Raw genomic sequence first — 19,121 nt, 5'->3', positions numbered from 1 at the left:
TGCTATGCCAGCTGAACAATACACAGACATGTCCATTAAAATGTCAGAATTTCTGCTAAAAATCACAGGTCTCTCGAGAACGACGAACAGCGCCGAAGAGACCAGAAGGAAATTGACGATAGTCTATACCATCGTTGCACTCGTTTATGGAGTGTACGTGAACGTAGTGGATATTTCTCACAATATGGATAATTTAGACGTGAGTCTAAAAAACATTCTGCCCTTTCTATAGGAATTTTATGGTTATTAAATTACGCATGTGTAGTTACCTGTACAGTGTGTTTGTAAACAGTACAATACATTTGCGGAATTCGATATACGTATGTACAATAGTTAGACAGTCTTTGGAACGTTCTTTCCTTGTATTTTGAAAGGTTTAAGAAGCGTTTGCCCAATCGCTTGTCCAGTTATATCAAATATTCCTGCCACTTAAACTTACTACCTGTAAAAATATTATTATATTGTGAAACTGTTCTTTTGGAAATGTTACAAATAATTTTTTCAGCACTGTATCTTTTTGGCTTCTAACACATTGAACATAGTATTGGCAATGTTCAAACTTTCGGTAATAAACTTTTATAAAACAGAATTCTCGAATATGATCGTATATGCGCAAAAGCATTTCTGGCATTTCAATTATGACGACAATGACAAGATACTTTTCGCGGAGTGCGGAAGATTTTGCAAACTGTGGACGGTATTTCTATTCTTTGTTACACAAACCGCCTTGTCTTTCTATGCAATAACGCCAATCACCGGTAAGTTGATCCAGTAATGAAAAGACTAAAGAAATCTTCTTTTTTTACACAAAAAACATACTTTTTTCAAATAATGGAACGAGGCACCTATATTTTAAAATACGTAGTAAACAACTGATCCAAATTATGGAAATTGAGGGGGTCAATTTAAAAATCGGTCTGAGAAATAACCCTTACAATTGGATAAAAATCTAAATTCATTCTACTCAAGTCTGACTTCGAAACAAACATTTGTAAAAATCAGAATAATCCTATAAAATTCATGTTTCACTGTATTTTAGCGAATATTGGAAACAATAATTCAGAGAGGTTGCTTCCATTCAAAATGTGGGTCAATCTACCGCTAACTGTGACACCTTATTACGAAATAATGTTTGCTCTCGAGGTATACCAAATATTCAATATATATATTTCAAGATGTCAATCATTTCCTGACTCTCTAAACTTCGAGACGTCTAAGTTTTCGATAACTATGCCTTTTATTGTCAGAATAACTTTTCATTTTATGCAAAAAAAAAGATGACTCGCGTAACATTTGCTTCCTACACGGTCGCCGGTTAAACAACTCTTGAAAACAGGATGAGGTAGCATATATCGTAATAACTTGTCATCGATGACTCTATGTATTAATTGCTATTTATATACACAGTTACTGGCCGTACAACAAATTGGCGCGAGCTATATATGCCCCGACAACTTCTTATGCGTGCTAAATCTACACGTGGTCTACCAATTTCGTATGCTGCAGAACACGTTAGTGAATCTATGGTCGAACATCGACGAACAAACAGATATCGTCGAGTACTCGAACGAATGCTACGTAATGTTGAAAAAATGCATCCGAAAACATCAATCGTTGATCGAATTCAGCGCTAAACTCGACGACATTTACACACTGCCGATCCTCAGCCACATGGTTATCTTTAGCGTGCTGATGTGTTTCGACACGTACGAGGTCATTCTGGTACGTACGAGCGAGTTAAAACGAATGAACTAAAAAGCTATCATGGATACGCCATATTTCTCAAATTAACAATTTAATAAAATTAGACAAGAGCGATCGAACGTTTTACTATTATTCGGTACCTAACAGATGAAAAATAAAAGCTATATTGCTTACGGTGGTCACTTAAAAAATTTGTACGTAGGCGGACGTATCTCCCGGGACACGACTCATTTTCTTCTTCCACATGATCGGTAGTTTTACCCACATCATTTTTTTCACGTATATCTGCAATGGTTTAGTAGAGGAAAGCACGAATATTAGCACGGCATCGTATTCAGGATGGTGGACGATTCTGCCAATGACCGAAACAGGCAGGAAGATACGGAAGGATACGAGGATAATGATTATGAAATCGATGCGACCGTGTTATCTGTCCGCCGGAGGATTCTTTCCTGTCACTTTGGAAACATCTACCGCGGTATGCAGCAATTTCTTTCTTTTAATCCCATTTACTCTAAAAATACCACATTTTGCAATCCGGTACGATATTTAACTGTTTTTTGTCCCTAAATAAGCAAAATTTGAATATAAATCACGTATGTGGTATCTTGAAAATTACGTGACGTAAATTTTACTTACGATACTGTACGCGTCATATTTTTGCATTTCTGCTTATTACCTACACGTTTTTACATATCTGTAATTATAATAGAATACATATGTACATTTGTGTACATATGTATTCTATTGTGAAACACCTTGATAAAATTTCTTGTTACAGCTTATAAGCTCGACGATGTCATACTTCACTCTTATGAGAGAATCGTCTATAAAAGCATCAGCGGAATAGTTAACCATAAATGCACGGACTTGCACAATAGAAATATACAATGCAAATATACAATGCAAATATGCAATGCAAATAAATTTCAGTATTTATATCTACATAACAACAAGAATAAAATTGAATTAAAATTGAATTATCGAATGATATAACCGAACGAACAATTTTCTTGTCTTCGCGTTAAAAATGAATAGGATCCTTTCATGCGTCGTAACTTTCCTTGCATTCGAAAAATTAACGAAAGATTTTCGGAATAAACTCACTCACAAACTTTATCCCCTCGAAATCCTCTGCAGCTACTTGATTTACGATATTACGTTGAACAATCATAAGAGTTTCATCGAGCCAGAAGACGAAGCACTCATCCATCGCTTAAATCAAGTGAAATCAGTGGCAGACCATCTTATGTACGATCACAATCGTTCCTCGTTCTTTCTATCGTCACTTGTTCCATTCAAACTCCCTCGAATCGTGAATAATGCATCTTTGATTACGTTGCAACGCCTACACTTCACACGAGAACAGGACACGTTACAGGCAGCTACGCGAATTGTTGATTGGCATACACGCAAATCGTCAGAGTGTCGTCGCGATTAAAGACCCTGCGTCTAACATCTCGTTAAAGATCGATCGGCTATAGTTGACGCGATACTACATCGCCCTTGCTTCGATTATTCGACGTTCACCGTGCGAATGATGCAGAATAACGACATTTCGATAATTTGGGCAAGTTTTCTAATGAAAATCGTAGGCCTGTGGCTAGCGACGAATCGAAATGAACAACGTCGCAGAGATTTCGCGCTTATCTACACGGTCGGAGCGCTTTTCATCAGTATATGCATCGCGATCAGAGATATCTATCATACGTGGGGAAATTTTAGCGTAAGTGCGCAACGGTTTCGCTTTGATCGATTCCTCTATTATTCTTTATCCTTCTGTGCTCTTATTACGTTAGGAAGAAAATATCGTATCGAACTAATTTATAATTCTTCCAAGTTTAAATTTATAAGTTTTCTAATTCTAAGTTAGTTCGAGAGTAATGAAAGGAACTTTTAAACGTAGTCTCGTTTAGCTGATAATGCTAATTGAAATCGAAAGAGTACTTGAAAATCCTTTCGAAGAAACGAACAATCTACAAACTTGTTTCGTACCATTCTCACATGTACATATCTATAATTTCAGGATAGCGTTTTTATCTGTTGCAATATTTTATACGTGACGATCGTTTTCCTAAAGATCGGCGTAATATACAAACACAAAATAGAGTTCTTTAATTTAATTACGTTCACGCAAAAAAATTTCTGGCGTCCGTATCACGATCCACAAGAAATACTAGTTGTAGCTGATTGCAAACGAATATGCAACATTTTCATTATTCTTATGATCTTTTGTACCCAAGGCACTTGTGCCGGTTACATGGTGACACCGCTTATAGGTACGTAAAAGGGCATATCTTTGCATCCACTGCTTATTTATATACACAATTACGTTACATATATTATTACGTAAATATATTTTTACTGTTCAGCAAATATAGGAAGAAACGAATCTGACAGAATACTACCGTTCAACTTGTGGGTCGACTTTCCTGTAGGAATGTCCCCTTACTTTGAAGTACTATTTACTATACAGGTATAGATATCTCCGCTAATTCGTATCTCCTCCTAATTTTTTAAAAGATCGTATTTCATTCTAATAACGATTTCGTAATCGTATTTCTAATCGATCGCTTATCGACGACTCGACAATAATAAAAATAAACCCTGTTTAACACCTTAACCTACGATTTACGTTCGAGAATTTTGGGCCGAAAACGTAAACAAGCTATTATATATTATATTTGGCCCGATCATCGTACTACGGACTATGCCCGTAATATTTACGTTTGGTCCGATCATCGTACTACGGGCTATGCCCGTAGTTATAAGTTAAGGGGTTAAAATATAATTCGATGAAACCGATTTTTATTTATGCAGATACTCTGTGTGTACCATGTCGGTGTGTGTTACATTTGTTTCGACAATTTATTATGCATCGTTAATCTTCACGTGGCCAGCCAATTTCGCATATTACAGCATAGGCTGAGAAGCATAGATAACGCGACGAAGGATCAGATAGAAGAATACGAATCGGATGCAAAATTATCGTATTATTCAAATATGTGTTACACAAAGTTGAAAAATTGCGTACAACAGCATCAAATGCTTATCGAATATTGCAAAAAGTTGGAAAATATCTTTACGTTGATCGTGCTTGCCCAGGTAATGTTTCTTGCCATGGTAATATGCCTCGTGGGATTTCAACTACTCCTGGTGAGTTATTTTTTTGAGATATTTTATCGAGCGAGATATTTTAAGAAGTCGCCTCGTTACAAGTTATTTCAGTTACTTACGTTCAAAGTTATCTTTCTACGTCGTTATTAGGAAACGTTTCGCGTTAAAAAACATACGTAGTAACCGTGAACACGGAAGAGCAACGACGTGCCGGAACTCAAATCAGTCGATTTTTGTCGATCATTGTGCCATTACCGTTCGCTAATATCTCTATTCCACGATCGATCCTCTCTGCTTTTCGTTCTGGAGAGGATGCTTCACACTCATTGTCAGCTAATCCTGATTTACCTTTATCCTGCTTTGACATTCGCTCTTGAATTTTCGTTTTCTTCTTAACGTCTTCTTTTACTTTCCTTTCTTTTTTTCTATCTCGTATGTGTATATTGTCCCGAATCGCATCTCTTCGTTTCTTCGCTCGACACAGCCACGCGATTTTCGATCGCTCGCCCTTCCATCTCGACCGAGCTTCCATAGCGAGAGACCGAAGCCGCGACTCTTTGGGCCGAATGTATGCAGCGAATGCAAAATATAACTATAACTATAATATAACTGTAACAATGATTGTCTTATATTATTTGGTATCTGTTCGTGTTGCAGTCTTGCGTACGTAGTTCCTATCTGTAAGTTTTACGAGATCCTTCGGACTTTGTAGCCGGATACGTTAACTATACATTTACCACTCCACCGTTATCCGCTAACATCCACGATCCACGATGTATAGAAAATCAGTCGAGTCAAATGTATATTGTGGAAAAAATGGAGAAAGTTTTTTCTTCTTTTTAATTTATTTCGATCAATCAGAATTATTTAATCGATTTTTGTATAGAACTCCATCTGTATTATTGAAATTTCCAATACACCTGCATTTTAAATTTGCAAAACAAAATGTTTTCCAAAATCATTTTATTAGTTTTATATCGATTATATCGTGTTCCCATAGGTGGACACACCTACCTCAAAAAAGGCCAGTTTAGTATTGAATTTGTGTGGCGTTCTGTGTCAACTGTTAATGTTCACGTATAGTTGCGATGATTTGATGCGGCAAAGTGTCAATGTCGGCAACGCTTCATTCTCAGGACCATGGCCAATCCTTCCAATGAACGAAGCTGGTGCCACTGTGCGAAAAAATTTGCTAATTATCATTATGCGATCTCACAAGATTTGCTGTATAACAGCTGGAAAATTTTTTCCTGTTTCTCTGCAGACGTTTACCGGGGTAATTCGTTGTATCTCCGTTGCTATTTTTCTATATAATCGTTGAATTGTAATTATTCACTCGTTACAGGTTCTCAGTACGGCAATGTCATATTTCACTCTGCTAAGGAATACATCTCTGGATGCAACAAATTCATAACTTGTACATTTGTCGTTAATAGCAAAAATATAAATTACAGGGCTCGTTCGATTCGAAGATACCAAACGGCACTGTTGCTTGGTGTTTAAATAAAAAGGGATAATACACTGTTCCCAAGATTCTATTTCTCCACGAGTCTTTGCACATGTAACTAATCGTGAAATGGCAAGACTGATTTACACGTAGTGCTATATATTGTATCGGGTTTGTTATTTTCTAAACGTATCTTTACTACGAGTAAGTTTGATACATTTAATATTACTATAACATCGCAATAAATGTTTCTCGAATACCATGTCATCCATTTTATGATTACTCTTTAAACAAGTTATTTTGATTTTAAATCAAAGCGTACCGTCTCTTTCTTCCTCGTATGTATTACGAATTTTATAAGTGAAACGTGGAAATAGTTTGAATATTTTTAAGTATCCTTTCATCTATATCTAAAATGATCTAAGGCATTGTCTACATTTAAGAAATAGTTAAACCAACAACTGTGATTTTTCTACCGAGTACACGATAGCTATCAAAAAGCGAAAAGAGTTGCTTTTACTAGGAGGACTTATATATTAATATAAAAACGTACAATAACTTACATAACCATCAGCTGTGTGGTATCGTTGATCGTGACTCTTTGTTGTAAAAAAATTGGAAAGCTTATCGTCGATCGCAGCAGCCCTAGACTCCGTCGTCACGTGACGTGCAAGACGCCAAAGCTCGATGCACAATGCAGCGTCTACTCCCTTTTTACCCAACAGTCGATCACAGGTCTATCTCTCTTTAATTATACATACACGTTGCATGTGTCGACCTACTCTGTACCCCTTGAATAATCACGATATCTTTCCACGCCACGAAATGAAAATAAGAAGGAAAGAATAGGTACTTGTCCGTCAGTGTCAAGAAGAAGAATAAGGGACAAGATGGATAAAGATTCAAAAGGGACAAAAGTTAGTCCTACGTCGGCTTGTTCGAAGGTAGAGAACGAAGCGTCGTACACCAAAGATTTTGCCTTGCTGATGACGAGTTTTTTAATGAAAATCGTCGGTCTCTGGCTAACAAACAACAAGGAAGAAGAACGTACACGTCAGTTAACTTTGATATACACCGTAGTCGCGATCCTGTTCGGTGTGTGGGTGCAGTTCAGGGACTTTTACTACTCGTGGCCGAACTTTGGCGTGAGTATATAAATATTCTTTTTACCAGTAACGATCCTTTTTACGCTTCTTAAATCCTTCAAGCGTTTCCGTTTCTACGATTTTTTAATCGCAGGATTGTGCTTACACGGCTTGCAATATTTTATGCCTTATTATGGTATTACTAAAATTGTCCGTCGTATTTATACACAAGAAAGAATTCATCGAGCTGCTTGTGTACACGCACAAGAATTTTTGGCACACGAATTACAGTTACAACGAGCTATTATTGTTGCAAAACTGTAGAAAGATTTCCATCGTGTGTATCTCTTTGATCAATGTTTGTGCTCAAGGCACGGTCTTCGGCTACGTGCTAACGCCTATCGTAGGTACGTGTATCGATCCAAGTGGCAGTATCGATGTATTTTCTGTTTATGAAAAGTGCCAAACTCTACGCCAAAATCTCTTTGTTTCATAAATATTAAAGGTATATAAACGATAAAGCACCATCCCTTTGAAGTATAGAATTGTACGTTTATATTTTAGAAAACATTGGAAGAAATCATTCGAATAGAGTTCTGCCATTTAGAATGTGGCTTGATCTACCATTGAGTGTGACACCATACTATGAAATACTATTCGTGCTTCAGGTACATACATAAACACGCATTTTACTTGCTCGTCTATTTGCTCGACTCGTGAAAAATATCGCTTTCCGTGGAGCAAAACACTGTACGACACAACGTAACTCTTATGTTTATACAGGTTCTCTCTTTGTACCACGTTGGTATATGTTACATTTGTTTCGACAATCTTTTATGTCTGATAAATCTACACGCGGCCACTCAATTTCGTATATTACAATACAGGTTGTTGTACTTGGGTGAAACGATTGAAAAGCAACCGAACGAATACGCTATCAAAGAGACCTTGCCGTCAAATTACTTGAAAAATTATCACACGGTATTTAAATGTTGCGTTAGAGAACATCAAGATCGAATTAATTATTGTCAGAGACTAAACAATATATTTACGTACATCGTTCTTGGACACATAGTTGTCTTTAGCCTTTTACTGTGTCTGGTTGGTTTCCAGGTGCTTATGGTAAGTACTTTCCGTTATGATAAAAAACATAAATAATCACCTATTCCTAACTTTTTAAAGCAGTAGTTTATGCTTCCTTTTTCGCATCGTGTACGAAACATTATAGTTATCCTATCCTGTTCCGTAGTCATACTAGCAAACATGGACTACTCTCTCTAAAATAGCCATTTTATTCTCCGTTTACATTCCAAATTTTTGTTATTATTATTCTACGCTTACCACTACCGTTTCCTTATAATCTTTAAATAGTTCGGTTAAATTCGTTAATGTGCATGCAGGCAAATTCACCTCCTACACGGCGACTGATTTTCGTATTCCACATAGTGGGCAGTTCCAGCCAGTTATTGCTGTTCACGTACAGTTGCGATACTCTGATACGAGAAAGCACGAATATTGGCACTGCTGTTTATTCTGGCCCCTGGACCCATCTAACGATGGACAAAATTGGGAAATTACTACGAAAGGATCTGACAATGATCATCCTGAGATCGAGTAAGCCTTGCTGCTTAACTGCCAGCGGGTTCTTTCCTGTCTCTCTGGAAACTTGTACCAAGGTTCTTATTATTATTATTCTTACAATGCATTCGGTTATAATTTATTCGTTTATTCATTTCGTTCCGTTTCATCGAGCTGTTTTCTTAAAATTACCAAAAGATAAAGAATATAGAAAAAAACGATACGTTATTTTATGAAACATCCAAACATATTTTTACAAGAAGTCGCAATTTCTTTATGAAATATGAAAATATAATAAATAAATGTTCCTCTTACAGGTGCTGAGTACCGCGATGTCATACTTCACTTTAATGAGACAATCTTTCACTAATTAAAATCATAAACGTAGGACGTCCAATGCGATAATAGATGACAAATCAAAGATAGTATAATATTGGTATTTGTTGAACAAATACTAAATTTGTACAAGAATAAAGATGCCTCTCTTACAAGGAAGGCGACATCGAATTGCTAGTGTTAAATTATTTGCTCGACTTTATACGAAAGAAATATCCGATTCCAATCCTAACAATAAAAGTTTCATTTCCCAGTTTAATCCCTATCTATAATTACGATCGTTATATCAGCTTTTATTAGGAACGTGTAAAATCATAACACGCCTAAACTGTTTATTCGCTTTTCGCAGTTTTCAGCTCCGTGGTGTCGTAGTATTTAACATTGTTGAAATATCAGTCGAACGATAATTTAAATATAACTGAAATTTCGAACAAAGCAAGGAATTTCAAAAACATAGCTTCATACAAAGTCATACATTTGAATGTTATTGACAGTATAAAAAAGACCCCTTTATCCAGAAGAAACCCAAGTACGTAGACAATAATATTCTATTGCGTACTACAAGCACCTGACATCACACACAAACGTAAGAGAACAAATGTAGCCGAAATTTCTTTATTCGTTTCATAGCTACAATATCACCGAACCTACACAGAACCTTTCACAAATCATAGAAACAAAATAAAAAAAGACATTTATCATCTTCGTCACTTTACGCGCCGCCGCTGCACCAAGCGATCTACGTTCTTTCCTCGTAAATTTTATCAAAGGAAATCATAGACAACTTTCTTAAGTCGTATGCCTAATTTAGCAGGATAAATTTTCCTTTGGCAAAACGAAACAGCTGTCGAACAGCACTTCGATTTCACAGAGGGTCTCGTAACCCCGGAATAATGTATAACTCGATCGATCCCATCCACTCGTTGTTCATTCGGAACAAAGAATAGTAATCCTGGGCTATCGTGATCGAACGTTCGCTCCTTTCTTTTCTTTCGTTCTTTCTCGTCATTTCTTTTCCGAAACATCAAATAACGCTGCATCAATGATAATAATAAAGTAGACACAAAGTACGCTATCGGTGAATGAAAGGATGCCAATACATCAAAGCGACTGATCGTCTCTAATACGTTGCAATAATCGATGTAGATCGTGTACAAGTGTACCAGTTCGATGTCCTAACATACTAGAATATTAGCAGTACGATATGAGTTTTCTGAAGAGCCACGACATATCTATCAGCTTGACGTCGACATTTATGAAGCTCGTTGGATTATGGACGTCGAAAAACCAATTGGAACGACGCGTCAGACTTATTACGCTGATTTACGCGTTCTCCATTATTCTCTTTGCTCTATGGATAGAGATTACGGATACTTACTATTCGTTCGGTGATCTGAGTGTAAGTATTCGAACAATTATTTTTACCGAGATATCTGAAAAGAGATAAATCGCGATGAACGATACAGTTGCGGACTAAATTTCTGTAATATTCCAGATTCATTTCAAGTTACAGAAACTAATAAGTCAATATGCAAAACAAAATTCATTGGTTATTTGTGGAATAAAACGCAAGAGATTGTGACAAAAAGAACTATGCAATTTACAATTTGATAACACAGTTATAAAACCTGTAGCATAATTTGATTATCATTTAACACAATTACAATGTACTAGATTTCTTGAAACAACTTATTTTTCCCATAAAACGATTGTTTTCTCATAAATTTGTAATATCGTGGCTTGTGCCCTGTTTTCTCGTTTGTCGTATCTAATTTGGATTAACAAAAGATTTATATAACGCACAAGTGAAATAGGATCCATCCGCAGTTCTACATTTTCGTTACATTTTCTCTGCTTACAGACCTGCATTTACAACGTGTGCAACATTTTGGCGATCCTAATGCCTCTTCTGAAGATGACCGTATTGCTTGCGCATAAACAAGAATTTTTTCGTTTAATCGCATATACGCAACGAAGATTTTGGCACGAGAATTACGATGAGTACGAGAAAAAGATTTATATGGACTGCAAACGCAAATGTACCGTCTTTGTTTGTTTCGTAATATTCACCACCAAAGCGACCCTTATTTGTTACGCCCTTAGTCCAATTCTTGGTAAGTCACTTAATCTTAAATTGGAATTTCTATTCTTTCATTTCTTATCCAAAAGTGCACAAAAATATCTAAGTATAATCAATGGCAGATTCAAAAAGCTAACTAAACCATTTTTGAACTTTTTTAAATACTGTATATTTCCTACTTAATATTTACAAGAATTATGCCATTCTGTATCTATTCCAGAAAATATCGGAAGGAACGAATCGGATAGGGAGCTTCCATTTAATATGTGGATTGACTTGCCACTAACAGCGACACCATACTATGAAATAACACTCCTGTTGCAGGTACTGAATTATTTCCTTTCCCTAATACTCAACGTATATAATACCGTTAAATTTAATGCCAGTAACAAAACAACGGAAATCTTTATACATTCACAGCTCATGGCATTGTATTATGTTGGAGTCGGCTATTTCTGTTTCGACAATCTATTATGCGTCATGAGTCTACACTTGGCTACTCAATTTCAAATGCTGCAATATAAAATGTCCCGCATGACCGATTTAACGAATAAAGAGAAGGGAGAAACAAATCCACAATTGTTCACAGGATCATCGGCAAATAAATATTACACCGTCTTTAAGAAGTATGTTCAACAACATCAAGCTCTCATATCTTATTGTCGCAAACTGGAATCGGTATTCAATTTGCCTGTTTTGGCACAAGTGCTAGCGTTCAGCTTGGTAATGTGTCTCGATGGGTACCAGATACTTATGGTGAGTGTAACGCATTCATATCAATTATTCATTTTTACATTCCTACATCTCAGAGAGTGTCACGAACCCTGTATGCGCAAAGTACAAAAATGTACAGAATACATACCATATACGAGAATATACAAAATAATCAAACTACAGCACTCTCTATAACATTTAGTCGATGGAATCTGTTTACCTAAAGTACCCTAGTTCCGCCTTTATAATTTTATTCGTGGAAATATCGAATTTACATAAATATCTGCTGTCTAGAATAGAACATATATTGTACTTACTATGACGATCATGGCAAATCACACGTCGTCTGTAAAAAGTATCTATATCGAACATTTTAAAAATTATGAGCACTATTCATACTTCAGACAAGCTTTTACGCACTAATAACGCATCTTTTCGCAGCCAGGGGCACCTACCAGAACACGTTTCATCTTCAGCTTCCAATTAATAGCCTGTCTATGCCAATTACTGATGTTCACCTACAGCTGTGACTGCATCATGCAAGAAAGCGCGAGCATAGCTTTGGCAGTGTATAAAGGACCTTGGTCATTTTTGCCTGCAACCGAAAGCGGCATGATGATGCGAAAAGATTTGATACTCGTTACTATAAGATCTGGCGTACCTTGTTGCATAACAGGCTATGGATTTTTCGTCGTGTCTCTAGAGACATACACTCGGGTAATTGAAATGTTGTGGCATTTGTCAGAATTGCAGCGATTGATAAATTTGACTGCGTAAAACTGTACGGTGTACGAAAATGTAAAAAAGTACAAAAAATACACGCCGGATATCTGTTGCTTATACATGTTATTGTTACAGGTTTTAAGTACTGCGGTATCATATTTCACACTGTTAAGACAAACTACACAGGAGACCCTCTATTCGTAATATACATATTTCAGTTGCAAGAATACAGAATGACTAGTAACAGATGATAAAGTATGTTAGGGGTGCTGCTACAAAGTGAAATAAAACTACAATGAAAAGTAATGAAAATTGCATTTGAAGTTTGATTCGTTATACGTTGACGCTTAAAAGTCGAGTTACACTCATATTCAATCGGTGTTCTTCTACAACACGAACACGCGAACAAGTGTGTGTAAATTTCTTATTATTTTTATAAGAACCACTATTCGGTAATTTCGATTGGAACTTCCACATCCACTGCATGCCTTCGTATTCTTTTACCAACCGTTATATCAAATAATTTAGCTATAGTACATTTTTTCGAGAGTTAAATGTGGTTAAAAGCATCGCATCGGTAGAGTAGAAAATAATGACAGTGTAATACGCACAAATTTCTGTCAATAATGTAAGAGAAATTGATCAGCGAACAACTGCGTAACTGACGAATACATCTTTCATGTGTCTTTCCGCCTATACCAAAGGGTAGCAATCAACCTTTTACTTTTTGCGCCTTTCGTACCAGAATGGTGTTGCGAATAACAATAGGAAAGAATGAATTAACGCAACACATGTTATTATGATGATTCATACGTACTGGGGCATACGCGAGCGAGACAGCCTTAGACGCTGCCCAGGTAACACCATGTCTACACGATGACCCCGGTGTTCACGGGACATGGCGTGTTCGGCGAGTACCTGATGAAGATCCGAGCGAGGCAGCGGACATCTGTGACTACTGTCACGTCATAGACGTGATTGCCCCCTCTCGGCGATTGTGGAGGCGATGTTAAGCGAGTCGCAGGAGTACGAGGCTACCGCTTCTTCTGCGAACAATCGTAATAACTTGTCATCGATAACTCCATGATAAATTGCTATTTACATACACAGTTACTGGCCGTACAACAAATTGGCGCGAGCTATATATGCCCCGACAACTTCTTATGCGTGCTAAATCTACACATGGTCTACCAATTTCGTATGCTGCAGAACACGTTAGTGAATCTATGGTCGAACATCGACGAATAAATAGATATCGTCGAGTACTCGAACAAATGCTACGTAATGTTGAAAAAATGCATCCGAAAACATCAATCGTTGATCGAATTCAGCGCCAAACTCGACGACATTTACACACTGCCGATCCTCAGCCACATGGTTATCTTTAGCGTGCTGATGTGTTTCGACACGTACGAGGTCATTCTGGTACGTACGAGCGAGTTAAAACGAATGAACTAAAAAGCTATCGTGGATACGCCATATTTCTCAAATTAACAATTTAATAAAATTAGACAAGAGCGATCGAACGTTTTACTATTATTCGGTTCCTAACAGATGAAAAATAAAAGCTATATTGCTTACGGTGGTCACTTAAATAATTTGTACGTAGGCGGACGTATCTCCCGGGACACGACTCATTTTCTTCTTCCACATGATCGGTAGTTTTACCCACATCATTTTTTTCACGTATATCTGCAATGGTTTAGTAGAGGAAAGCACGAATATTAGCACGGCATCGTATTCAGGATGGTGGACGATTCTGCCAATGACCGAAACAGGCAGGAAGATACTGAAGGATACGAGGATAATGATTATGAAATCGATGCGACCGTGTTATCTGTCCGCCGGAGGATTCTTTCCTGTCACTTTGGAAACATCTACCGCGGTATGCAGCAATTTCTTTCTTTTAATCCCATTTACTCTAAAAATACCACATTTTGCAATCCGGTACGATATGTAACTGTTTTTTGTCCCTAAATAAGCAAAATTTGAATATAAATCACGTATGTGGTATCTTGAAAATTACGTGACGTAAATTTTACTTACGATACTGTACGCGTCATATTTTTGCATTTCTGCCTATTGCCCACACGTTTTTACATATCTGTAATTATAATAGAATACGTATGTACATGGAAAATTGTGAAACACCTTGATAAAATTTCTTGTTACAGCTTATAAGCTCGACGATGTCATACTTCACTCTCATGAGAGAATCGTCTATAAAAGCAGCAGCGGAATAGTTAACCATAAATGCACGGATTTGCGCAATGGAAATATTTTAATACTTGCAAATAAATTTCGCTATTTATATCTACATAATTACAAGAATAAATTTAATATTATCTAATGATATCAGTGAACGTACAAGTTCCTTGATTTCGCGTTGAAAAAGAATAGGATCCTTTTATGTGACGTAATTTTCCTTGCATTTGAAAAATTAACGAAAAATTTTCAGAATAAATTCAAGCACAAACTTTATCCTCTCGGATCCTCTACAGCAACTTGATCTGCGATATTACGTTGGACAGTCGTAAGAGTTCCATGGAGCCACGAGTCAAAGCACTCTTCCATCACTTAAAACGAGTGAAATGAATCGCAGACCATCTTATGCACGGTCACGATCGTTCCTCGTTCTTTCTATGGTTACTTGTTCCATTCAAACACCCTCGAATCGTGAATAATGCATTTCCGATTACGTTGCAACGCCTACACTCACACGAAAACAGGACACGTTACAGGCAACTACGCGAATTTTTGATTGGCATAGACACAAATCGTTAGAGTGTCTCGTTAAAAATCGATCGGTTATAATTGATGCGATACTACATCGCCCTTGCTTCGATTATTCGACGTTCACCGCGCGAATGATGCAGAATCACGACATCTCAGTAATTTGTGCATGTTTTTTCATATAAATCGTAGACCTGTGGCTAGCGATGATTTGAAATGAACAAGGTCGCAGAGATTTCGCGCTAGTCTACGCGGTCGGAGCGCTTTTCATTGGGGAAATTTTAGTGTAAGTGCGCAACGGTTTCGCTTTGATCGACGACTCTATTATTCTTTATCGTTTTATGCTCTTATAAAGGCATAGAATATTCATATTCGTTTCCTGGTCGTCAAAAGTTTGCTTAGGTAAGACACGTATCTACCACGAAATATTGAGTGTCTAGGCAGATCAAAATGCCACTTGGTATCGCTAAGTTTACTATCTATTGAGTGATTTTAGAATCAGGATAGAGAAGAAAGGATTGTCATGCATATCGAACGATATTGCTGCTGAAAATCGCGGGTATTTGGAAATCGGCGAACGAAACCGAAGATAGGCAAAGAAAATTCGCGGTATTCTATACCATGATTACAAGCGCTTATAGCATGTATGTGAACGTCACGGATATTTGTCACAATTTGAACGATTTGGACGTGAGTAAGAAAATAAGTAACCCCCGTGAAAAATTTTCTCCGTTTTTGTATAAATTTTAACGTTACTATTAAACTGCGTATAGGTAGTTACTTTTGTACTGCGTGTTGGTAAATCAATAGTACAGTTATTTGGATGAAATATATTATACGGAATTAAATATCGTTACAGAACTTTGAAGACATTTTTTCATTGCAGATTGGGGCATTTAGAAGCGTTTGTCTAATGTTATTTTAAATATTCCTTTAACTTAAATTTTCTAACTGCAAAAGTATTACTGAATCATAATATTGCTCTTCACATAGTAAGTCGTAACAATTAAATGTTAAGCATCATTTTCCATCGATCATTTATTGCAATTTATTAGAATCATTTTTTCAGCGTTGTATCTTTCTAGCAGCCAACGTATTCAACACGATATTAGCGATGTTTAAAATTTCGATGATAAACCTTTATAAAACGGAATTCTCTTATATTATTGTATACGCCCAAAAGCATTTTTGGCACTTGAATTATGATCTCGACGAGAAGATACTTTTCGCGGAATGCAAGAAAGTTTGCAAACTGTGGTCGCTATTTATAATCCTTGTTATACAAATTATTGTCTCCTTCTATGCAGTCGCACCAATCTGCGGTAAGTTAATTCATCGATCGAAAGATTAAATAAAACTTCTTTTCTACAGAGAGAAAGTAATAATTTTCAAAATAATGAAACAAACATCAATATTTTTCACTAGAAGAATAATACTCCATTTTTTACATTTACTTTTCATCAAAATATAGTAAAACAAGCTATAAGTTATAAAATAACAAGAAAAGAAATTTCCCAAATCACGATAAGTTGTTGTTTGTTCCTAAGTTATGGAAATTGAAAAGATAGATTAATGATCTAAGTAAGAAATGAACGTCTCGTTTGGATAAAAATCTAAACTCGTTCTAGCGAAAGCTGATTTTAAAACAAACATTTGTAACAACCAGAAAGATACTATAAAACAGAAACTCGTGTTTCGCTATATTTCAGCGAACATTAGAAGCAATGACTCAAAGAGGACACTTCCGGTCTCAATGTAGGTCGATCTGATATACGTGATATACGTGACACCGTATTACGAAATAATATTCGTCATTCAGGTATCTCCATTTAAGTCCGTGAAACACGACAGTGTCTAATTAGTGAGCATATTCGATAGTAATTAGGAATTAAGTAAATAATGCTCTAATATTCACTGAAGAAGGTGAAAACCTAGCGAGCACAATTATGATTTCACTATGGAAAATCACTATTTACACAGCTAGCGTCTGTGCAACAAATCTGTGTAGCCTATGTGGCCTGCGACAACTTCTTATGTATACTGAATATGCACGTGATCTGCCAATTCCGCATGCTCCATAACAGGCTTTTGGATCTATGGAAGATCATCGACCAGCAAATGGATAAGATCGATTACACCGACAAGTGCTACATAGCGTCGAAAAAATGCATTCGGCAGCATCAGTCGTTGATCAAATTCTGCGAAAGGCTCGAATATGTTTATAGGTTTCCGATCTTCGGCCATATAGTCATCTTTAGCTTGCTGATGTGTTTCGACACGTACGAGATACTTTTGGTACGTGCGAACATCGGATTTGTTTTTCTATTTTTTTAAATACGTAGAAACACAATTACCGCAAATTTCATCGTTTAACTTTTATATTAAAATCGTTAAATCGCACGTGTAAGTTCGTCTCGTTTTATGTTTGTCCAACTTTTGAGATACACATATTTCTCGCGTTAAACCTCCTCAAACTTGCACAGATTCATTCGTTTGTCGAAAAAAAACAAATATTCGTTCGTTTTAAATATATTTAATAGCTGCATCGGAATATCATCTGATTTAAATACAAATATATTATACTATGTACACAGACAGATGTATCCCCTGGTACACGACTGATTTTCGTGTTCCACCTGTTCGGTAACTTTATCCATATCATTTTCTTCACGTACACTTGCCACGGCTTAATGGAGGAAAATTCGAATATTAGCTTGGCAACGTACTCAGGCTGGTGGACGACTTTGCCAATGACCTAAACTGGCAGAATGTTACGAGAAGACGTGAAGATGATGATAATGAAATCAACGCGACCATACTATCTGACCGCTGGTGGATTCTTTCCTGTATCTTTGGAAACATCTACCGCGGTGTGTAATCCATTTCTTACTTAATCCCGCTCATCCTACAAATATCGCTTTTTGCAATGCATTACCAGAAACATAGAAATTTTTGAATGAATCCTATGACGACACTAAAATTTTATGTTACAGCTTATGAGTACTACAATGTCATACTTTACGCTCATAAGGGAATCGTCTTTGAAAATGAAGAATAAATAATTCATAGTATAAACATGGATTTAGATAATAAAAATATTTTAATGGTTGCTAACAAACTTTAATACTGGATCGATCGATCATCGATCTATCACCCCCGATCGTACGTCACGAGGGCGAATACGATTGGATACACTCCCTCACCGATCGTCCATTCTTTCCCTCCATTCTACACACAGCATATTGAATATATTACACACTTTTCCAAGGCAACGCAAAATTAAAAATACTACTAATACAGGTATAGCCTATTTCCATTTCTAACCGCGCAACATCGGTAATTGTAACGATCGTATCTTAAGTCGGTGACAAGTTTGATGTACACCTTCCAATTGATCTGTCCGTTATCGACACATTCGGCAAAATTTGTATTTGACATGCAGCGCTAAAACACGAAAAAAAGAAAAAAATGGATACTTACGAAGCAATTTACAAACAATCCTCGCAAATTCCACTGTTATGCTCGAAAGCAGCAACCATGATCGAATTCAAGCGCACAACACTCTTCAGAGACTTCCACGAAACAAATCTCCTGAACTGCCGGA

At 36.6% G+C, this 19,121-nt stretch overlaps 1 protein-coding gene and 2 pseudogenes across 1 annotated transcript; all 3 read left to right on the top strand.

The window, feature by feature from the left end:
• LOC138184373 (odorant receptor 30a-like) lies at positions 1 to 6,273 on the top strand. The gene is made up of 7 exons (XM_069122256.1): positions 1 to 199; positions 506 to 758; positions 1,040 to 1,143; positions 1,408 to 1,722; positions 1,907 to 2,182; positions 5,822 to 6,097; positions 6,167 to 6,273. Exons 1-7 carry the CDS (start codon positions 5 to 7, stop codon positions 6,233 to 6,235), a joined length of 1,488 nt encoding a protein of 495 aa, XP_068978357.1. The 5' UTR covers positions 1 to 4; the 3' UTR covers positions 6,236 to 6,273.
• Positions 6,274 to 6,735: 462 nt separating this feature from the next.
• LOC138184372 (uncharacterized) lies at positions 6,736 to 15,027 on the top strand (annotated as a pseudogene).
• A 627-nt stretch (positions 15,028 to 15,654) lies between these two features.
• Positions 15,655 to 18,579, top strand: LOC138184371 (odorant receptor 10-like; annotated as a pseudogene).
• The last annotated feature ends 542 nt before the right edge of the window (positions 18,580 to 19,121 follow it).

Source organism: Bombus flavifrons, chromosome 10 (assembly GCF_040668555.2).
Source record: "Bombus flavifrons isolate JBK064 chromosome 10, iyBomFlav1_principal, whole genome shotgun sequence".
In the NCBI taxonomy this organism is placed as follows: Eukaryota; Metazoa; Arthropoda; class Insecta; order Hymenoptera; family Apidae; genus Bombus; species Bombus flavifrons.
The sequence above is the reverse complement of the archived record's forward strand: the minus strand, read 5'-3'. Positions and strand labels throughout refer to the sequence as shown.

Excerpts from the sequence above, each read along its gene's own strand:
- LOC138184373 (XM_069122256.1), top strand. The coding sequence starts at position 5 with ATGCCAGCTGAACAATACACAGACATGTCCATTAAAATGTCAGAATTT. Across the intron at positions 1,723-1,906 it reads ACACGTACGAGGTCATTCTG|GCGGACGTATCTCCCGGGAC; the intron begins GTACGTACGAGC and ends ATTTGTACGTAG. Across the intron at positions 2,183-5,821 it reads CTTTGGAAACATCTACCGCG|GTGGACACACCTACCTCAAA; the intron begins GTATGCAGCAAT and ends GTGTTCCCATAG.